The sequence below is a fragment of the Rhinopithecus bieti genome, unplaced genomic scaffold (assembly GCF_001698545.2).
Source record: "Rhinopithecus bieti isolate Rb0 unplaced genomic scaffold, ASM169854v2 scaffold_7310, whole genome shotgun sequence".
NCBI lineage: Eukaryota > Metazoa > Chordata > Mammalia > Primates > Cercopithecidae > Rhinopithecus > Rhinopithecus bieti.
The window spans coordinates 31,077-39,936 of NW_016805372.1; the positions used below are offsets into that span (position 1 = coordinate 31,077).

The 8,860-nt window shown below is 35.6% G+C and overlaps 1 protein-coding gene across 1 annotated transcript in view; it reads left to right on the forward strand.

Annotated features, from left to right (window-relative positions):
• Positions 1 to 6,186: 6,186 nt before the first annotated feature.
• Positions 6,187 to 8,860, forward strand: part of LOC108529783 (potassium/sodium hyperpolarization-activated cyclic nucleotide-gated channel 1) — a gene marked incomplete at its 5' end in the record, with an annotated part of 47,604 nt that continues 44,930 nt past the window's right edge. The window contains one exon of the mRNA XM_017872302.1: positions 6,187 to 6,427. Coding sequence (XP_017727791.1) covers positions 6,187 to 6,427 — 241 coding nt within the window. The remainder of the gene's footprint in view (positions 6,428 to 8,860) is intronic.

Here is an 8,860-nt window from a genome sequence, read left to right on the forward strand (position 1 = left end):
TTTTATAGTTTTAGTTTTTACATTTAGTCTTGAGGCAGTAATAAATAGCCTACCAACCAAAAAAAGTCCAAGACCAGATGGATTCACAGCTGAATTCTACCAGATATACAAAGAAGAGCCAGTAGCATTCCTACTGAAAATATTCCCAAAAATTGAAAAGGAAGGAGTCCTCACTAACTTATTCAATGAGGGGAACATCATCCTGATACCAAACCTGGCAAAGAAACAATGAAAAAAGAAAATTTTAGCCCAATATCCTTGATGAACATGCAAATATCCTCAAGAAAATACTGTCAAACGGAATCCAACAGCACATCAAAAAGCTTATCCACCACAATCAAGTAGGCTTCATCCCCGGGATACAAGGTCAGTTCAACATACACAAATCAATAAATATGATTAATCACATAAACAGAACTGAAGACAAAACCACATGATTATCTCAATAGATGCAGAAAAGGCTTTTGATAAAATGTAATATCCCTTCATGTTCAAAACTGTTAATAAATTAGGTATTGAAGGAACATACCTCAAAATATATGTAAGAGCCATATATGACAAACCTATGGCTAACATCATACTGAAAGGGCAAAAGCTGAAGTATTCCCTTTGAAAACCAGCACCAGACTAGGATGTCTTCTCTCACCACTCCTATTCAACATAGTGTTGGAAATTCTGGCCATAACAATTAGGCAAGAGAAGTAAATAAAGGGCATCCAAATAAGAAAAGAGGAAGTCAAGCTATCCCTGTTTGCAGATGACATGATCTCATGTCTAGAAAACCCCATTATGTCAGTCTAAAACTTCTTAAGCTGATAAACAACTTTAGTAAAGTCTCAGGATACAAAATCAATGTACAAAAATTGTGTCAGCATTCCTGTACACCAACAGTCAAGCTGAGACACAAATTTCAGAAGACATTCCATTCACAATTGCCACAAAAGGAATAAAATAACTAGGAATACAGCTGACAAGGAAAGTGAAGGATCTCTACAAGGAGAGTACAAACCACTACTCAAAGAAATCAGAGATGATACAAACGAATGGAAAAACATTCCATGCTCATGGACAAGAAGAATCAACATTGTTAAAATGGCCATACCACCCAAAACAATTTATAGATTCAATGCTATTCCCATTACACTACCACTGACATTCTTCACAGAACTAGAAAAAAAACTGTTTTAAAATTCTTATGGAACCATAAACTAGCCCAAATAGCCAAGACAATCCTAAGCAAAAAGAACAAAGCTGGAGGCATCATGCTACCCAACTTCAAACTATACTAAAGGGCTACAGTAACCAAAACAGCATGGTACTGGTACAAGAACAGACTCATAGACCAATGGAACAGAATACAGAAATAATTACAGATTTTTATTAGTAAACAAAACTTGATAAAACATTTATCTGAGGTTGAAAACGCATTATATATATACAGTTTGTCTTCTTATGACAGACTACAGTTATTAACTCCACAGCAAATAAACAGACACATTCCAAGCCTGCTGCTTAACCCCAGACTGCACTATGATATGATTGTTTTCAAGTATTTTCTAGGATATCTTTTTTAAATTAACTTTTAAATGAGTTAAATTAAAGAAAATATGCTTTACATGCTATGACAAAATATCATATTTTCTTAACTATGAAGAGCAGTAATTACATCTTTAATAAGCTTTTTATTTTAGAATAATTTTATATTTGCAGATGTCTTAATTCATTTTTCATTGCTATAAATGAATACCTGAGGCTGAGTTATTTGTAAAGAAATTGATTTGTCTTACAATTCAGCAGCCTATACAAGATGCATGGCACCAGCATCTGTTTCTAGTGAGGACCTCAGAAAATATTCAATCATGGTGGAAGGGGAAGGGGAGCCTGCATGTCACATGATGAGAAACGACGTGAGAGAGAGAGTAGGTGCCAGGCTCCTTTTAGCAATCAGATCTCATGGGAACTAAGAGAGTGAGAACTCACTCATTAACTCAAGGACAGCACCAAATCATTCATGTGGGTTCTTCTCCCCCATGACTGAAACACCTCCTCCCGTGCACCACCTCCAATATTAGGTCAGATTCCAGCATGAAATGTGGCATGCTAAGCATCCAAACTATATAAGCAAAAAAGCTTCAGAAATAGTATGGAGAATTCCCATATACCTCACATCCAATTTCCCCTGTTTTTAATACCTTACATTAGTATGCTACATTTGTAATAACTACAGTTATGACTCAAAATTGATACATTATTATTAAGTCCAAACATTATTCAGATTCCCTTAGTTTGCTTTAAAGTTCTTTTTTTCTATCCTAAGATCTCATCCAGGATACCACATTATGGTCAGTTGTCCTGTCTCCTTAGTCTCCCTTTGTCTGGGACAGTTTTTTCCAAATGTCCTTGTTTTTGATTACCTTGATCATCTTGAGGAGAACTGGCCAAATATTGCATAGAATTTTCCTGAATTTGGGTTTGCTGATGGTTTTGTCATAATTAAACTGGGATTATGGGTTTGGTGCAGGAATGCCACAAAAGTAAAATGCCCTTCTGATTACATCATACCAAGAGTACATGCTACCAATATGATTTAGCACTGTTGATGTTAACATTGATCGTCTGACTTGAGGTGGAGTTTTTCATGTTTCTCTGTTGGAAAGTTGCTACTTTTCCCCTCTTTTCCTTATTGTATTCTTTGAAGGAAGTCCCCATGCTCAATGCTCAGCCCATCCTTAAGTGTTTGGTAATTATTCTCCAACTTTTTGAGGCAGGAGTGCTTATATGAATTATATGAAATTATTTTGAATTTAAAGAGAAAGTTTATGTGTTATCCCTGACTTTTTAGTAGTTTAGCCAGTCATCTAGATTTGTATGTGATCTTGGTTATGTATTTTATACTATGTAATTCAATACTTTTTGTTGTTGTTACTCAAATTTTTCCAGCTTTTTTGGCCATTGGTAGCTCTTTCAGTTGGCCCTTGTGTCCCTTTGAAATACCTTCATTACTGTGGGGTTTTTGTTCTGTTTCATTTTGGGGATTGGTCTTTCTGTTTGTTTTTTCATTTGTTTTTAGCATGTACATACTTTCTTATACTACAAAATGTTCCAGGAAAGAAATAATTGCATTTTTTAAAGTGCCATCATAAACTTAATAGTCTGGAGCAACTTATTACTAAGATCAGAACCATGCATTTGCCTTCCTTAGCAAGCAACCTTTCCTCAATTTAATGCATATAGATAATACTCCTAACTCAGATCTGATATTTTGATAAAAAGAGATAATTATAACAAGTGCCACAAGTAATCTGAATGGATGTTAGAGATAGTAATTATGTGTTTTATTTACCTCAATGTGCCATAAGAAAGGGTGATTGATTAAAAATATTTTTTTAAAGTTTTGCTTCATTTTATACTTACATGGTTGCTTCTATACACTAGACATCCTCAAAACGAGCAGTTTTCATGGGAGGATGAAAGACTTTTAGAATCCAAGAAGATTCTGTCTCATTACCTTTTTTCTATCATATCTTTGTTAGAATATACAGTTTTAATCAGGTAATACTCCTGGGAAGTAAAAGTTGCATGAAGGAAGAAAACATTAATAGATTTCTTCAAACAAAAATATGAAATTATTCCAGGAGTGTTATAATAAATGGAGTTCTAACAGAAACACCTGGATATGAAATGTATCATTAACAAGTTATTCATAATTGCAATTATTGCCTAAAATAAAAAATGAGAGATCAGTGAAGTGAAACATTTGCATAGTTCAAATCAAGGTACAAATATGAAGAGATTCTCTATTATTTTGTATGAAAATTATTTTCTCTATAATCTGAGTCATTTTCAATTTCCTACACAGTATTATTCTATGTCATTTTATATGTGAAATAATTAACTCTCAATCAACTAATCTAGCTATTTTCATGACATAACTCTGTTTTCTTTTAACTCCACATCACTTTTATCTTCCTGTTGTTTTGTATAGAAATATTTGGAATAGTAAAAACAAATTTTGTAATGCAGAAGACTTGTCTCTCAAGCCATTTGCTTGAGAAAGCTGAGTTTTAAGTAACCATCTCCCAACGAGAATAAAATTAGTGTTTGTGAATACTTTTTTACAACTGAAACTCCACCTTCCTCCCTTCCTTTCTCCCTCCCTTCCTTCCTTCCCTCCTTCATTCATTCATTCTTTCCCTCCCTCCTTCCTTCCTTCTTTCCTTCCTTCTTTATTCTTCCTCATTCCCTCCCTGCCTGTTTCTTCTTTAATCCATTCCTTCTTTCCTTCCCACCTGCTCCCTCCCTTCCTCCCTTCTTTCTTTCCTTCCTCCCCTCCTTCATTTCTTCCTTCTTCACTGCTTCCTTTATATGCATACATATTTATTCAGTACTTACTACTTACTGAACATTATTATAGACCCACACTCCATGCATCAGATAAAATTATCACAAATTTCCCTAGATACAGTCAATCATGGACTCAAGTGTATATTTTGGCCTGAATAATGCTGCACTAAGTACCACATTTAATATCTTTCTCTTGTCTTTGCTGCTAAGTTCACTTTCTGATTATTGTTGCTTATTTGTGTATATTTTCTCATCTTCCATGAAGCTCCACTATTACAGACATTGTTATTCTTAACTAAACTCACAAAATATTGTTGAGAATGAAACACCTTCTCTTCCACAGTAGATCCAAAATGTTGTGCCTTCTGTATCAGCTGGAATTCTTTATCTATCCTGGATGGCATTAGGTCATTTGATGAAGTAAGATCATGGAAACTTTCTTTCTCAGTCTTGGAATTTATGGGTCTGTATAGCACATTTCCCCAAGGCAGAAAATAGAGTTCTCAGACTCTGTTACTACCTATGATTCTTTGTGCCTTCTTTTCACCTCTTAGCAGACATGACCAATTTCTGTGCCTCTTAAACAAAATCACAAATGCAGTCCCAACCTTTTGTAGGGCGACTCATTGGTAAGGAAATTTCTGAGAAGTGGCTTTGTGGCAAAATGTAGATTTCCACTGTCTATTTTGTGTCACATAACTGATTTGCATGATTAAAAACGTTTGGTTCCACATTTCTGTTTTCATCCAGAGGGATAAAAATATGTTTAATCTTCACCAGAATCCACAGAATGAAATCAAACATACAGATCTCCTATTTAAGAACTGACTTGCTCCTGGAATAAAACAAACAAGTCAGGAAAAGGCAAATATGTCCTCTCTCTAGCCCATCACTTGCAATGGAATCCCAAGAGTCTTTAGAAAGAACGACTTCTGATTCCAGCCCAGACAGCGATTGAATTTATAATTTTAATTTTTTTTTTTTTTTTTTTTTTTTTTTTTTTTTTTTTGAGATTGAGTCTCACTGTATTTTCCAGGCTGGAGTGCAGTGGTGTGATCTCTGCTCACTGCAATCTCTACCTCCTGGGTTCAAGCACTTCTCTGCCTCAGCCCCCCGAGTAGCTGGGATTACAAGTGCCCGCCAGCATGCCCAGCTAATTTTTGTATTTTTAGTAGAGACGGGGTTTCACCATCTTGACCAGGCTGGTCTTGAACTCCTGACCTCGTGATCCACCCGCACTGACCTCCCAAAGTGCTGGGATTGCAGGCATGAACCACTGTGCCTGATGAATTTGTAATTTTAGATTAGAGTCTCCTTTGTGTAACCTTTTTCTGTACTATCCATTGTCCTCACTCTAATGTGAATGACACTAACAAAAAAAAACATCAAAATACTTTGTCTGGTAGTTGGGCCCAGACAAAATGGAGCACAGAAGCAGCAATGTCATAGCTAATAGGAAGTGATATGGCTTTCTTTCTTCATAAATAAAAGATAAAATGAAGAATAAAATATATTCACATTTTAGAAGTTTTAGCTTCATACACACAATAGTAAAGAAACGGGAAGTTTTAAAAGATGAGATTTTCATATATTGAATTAACATTTATCGAATATTTAATGTATTCTTATACTACACTAGGTTCTGGGAATACAAAAATTTCAACGTCAAAATAAAACACAATCCTGACTGTAATGTGATGTGCATTACTATAATTTATAAATTTTTGTATCTAAATTTAAATTGCAATGTTATACTATATCTATTTTTTTAATTTCAGCATGTTTTTCTTCCAGATATGATTAATATCTCTCTTAATATTTGTTTACTCTTGACATCTTTAGGAGATAGTCAACTTCAACTGTCGGAAACTGGTGGCTACAATGCCTTTATTTGCTAATGCGGATCCTAATTTTGTGACTGCCATGCTGAGCAAGTTGAGATTTGAGGTGTTTCAACCTGGAGATTATATCATACGAGAAGGAGCCGTGGGTAAAAAAATGTATTTCATTCAACATGGTGTTGCTGGTGTCATTACAAAATCCAGTAAAGAAATGAAGCTGACAGATGGCTCTTACTTTGGAGGTTAGTAAAAAAGATGCAACTAAGATAAAATCTAAGCTGCTTGAGATTTGTGTCTTTAAGAATTTTGGAGATGTCAGCATGTCACTTTGTTGGTTTTGAATGTAAACCTGTATGTGAATTCTGATAAAAGTGTGTATAACAGTGCTTTCACTTTTCAGAGTCACAGGCTCAATGTGTATGATTTACTACTACATTGGTTGAGGTATTATTTCAACCTCTTTATCTAGAACCAAATATTAGGGGCTTCAGTCAAATGGAAAGTATGATTTTCTCCTACACAAAAGTTCCAGGAGGGTTGGCAGGCTTTCTCTACAACAGTTTTTTGGTGACCTAGATTCCATCCATCCACTAAAATGTTTTGTTTCATTTTTGTCATCTCCACAAGAGGAGCTGATTCTTCTCCGCCATGTTTTGATATGGCTCTTATAATGGGGCAGAAATAATAGAAGAAATGAAAAACTAACAGCTACCGTTTGATATTCCTACTGCCCAGAAATTGCAAAAATCATTGCTATTCACATATGATTGCCCAGAATTAGTATAGGATCACCTTCAAGCCTACGGAAGGCTGCAAAATGTAGCCTCTAGTTAGATGGCAATTTACCTTGCTAAAAATTTATGAAAATTGGTATTGTTTCTGTATTAGTTTGTTTGCGCACTGCTGATAAAGACGTACCTGAAACTGGGAACAAAAAGAGGTTTAATTGGACTTATAGTTTCACATAGCTGGGGAGGCCTCAGAATCATGGCAGAAGGTAAAAGGTACTTCTTACATGATGGCAGCAAGAGATAATGAGAAAAAAGCAAAAGCAGAAACCCCTGATGAACCCATCAGATCTCGTGAGACTTATTCACTATCATGAGAATAGCATGGGGAAGACCGGTCCCTGTGATTCAATTACCTCCCCCTGGGTCCCTCCCATAACATGTGGGAATTCTCAGGGTATAATTCAAGTTGAGATTTGAATGGGGACACAGCCAAACCATATTAATTTCCAATTTTTTATTAAAATTATATATATAATACATATATATGTTTCTACACATGTACAAAAAATGCCTAGAAATTGATTTACTCGGTCAAACACTATTTGATCTTATTTTTAGACTTAGACAAATAACACCCAATTGCTTCTTCGATAAGACTGCCTGTTTGCTTTGCCAATTCAGTTTTACTTTTGTCTTGTGTATTAGTCCATTTTCACACTACTATAAATACCTGAGACTGGATAATTTATAAAGAATAGATATTTAATTATCTCACAGTTCCACATAGCTGGGGGCGGGGCACCTCAGGAAACTTACAATCATGGCAGAAGGTGAAGGAGAGACAAGCAACTGCTTCACAAGCAGCAAGAGAGAGAAAGCGCAGGGGAAACTGCCACTTAAACCATCAGACCTCCTGAGAACTCCCTCACCACCATGAGAACAGCATGGGGGGACCTGCCACCATGATCCACATCCCCTCAGGTCCCTCTCTTAACATATGAGGATTACAATTCCAGACGAAATTTGTCGGGGGTACACAGAGCCAAAACATATTATCTTGTTAATAAACAAAAGGATACACCCTAATTATTTGCATTTCTGTTTGCATTTTTGCTATTTCTGGGAGGTTGAGAAATTTCTTGTTAGAGTTGCTAATTGCTTGGATTTATTTTTTTGTTCCTATTCTTTGCACATGTTTCCACTCTGTTGTTTGCCTTTGTAAATCTAATTTATAGGAATGTTCCAGATATATATTTTATATGATGCAACTATTTTCTCCTAATTTGTTGCTTGTTTCTTAATTTTGTTTATAATGTCTGTCATCATTTTGATCCTCATTATTGTTGATTTAAATCTGCCTATTTTTTTCTTAGGGCATTAAAGATTTTATGTTCTGTAAGTGGGTTTTACACACTGCAAAATAATGGAAATGCTTTTCTTATCTTTCCTTTTTTCTTTTTTAATGATAGGGTCTCCCTCTGTCACCTAGGCTGGAGTGCACTGGCATGATTATGGCTCACTGCAGGCTCAAGTGATTCTCCCACCTCAGCCTCCCTAGTAGCTGGGACCACAGGCATATGCCTCCATGCCCTGCTTTCCTATTTTTTTGAATTTTTTGTAGAGAGGGGGCGTCACCATGTTACCCAGGCTGGTCACTAACTCCTGGGCTCAAACGATCTTCCTCCCTTGACCTCCCAAATTTCTGGAATTACAGGCATGGCCACCACACCTGGCTGGAATTGTTTTTCACATTTTTTTTTTTTTAATAGGAGAATTATTTTATTTTATTTATTTTTTTTTTTCTTATTGTACTTTAATTTCTAGGGTACATGTGCATAACATGCAGGTTTGTTACATATGTATACTTATGCCATGTTGGTGTGCTGCACCCATCAACTCGTCAGCACCCATCAATTCATCATTTATATCATGTATAACTCCCCA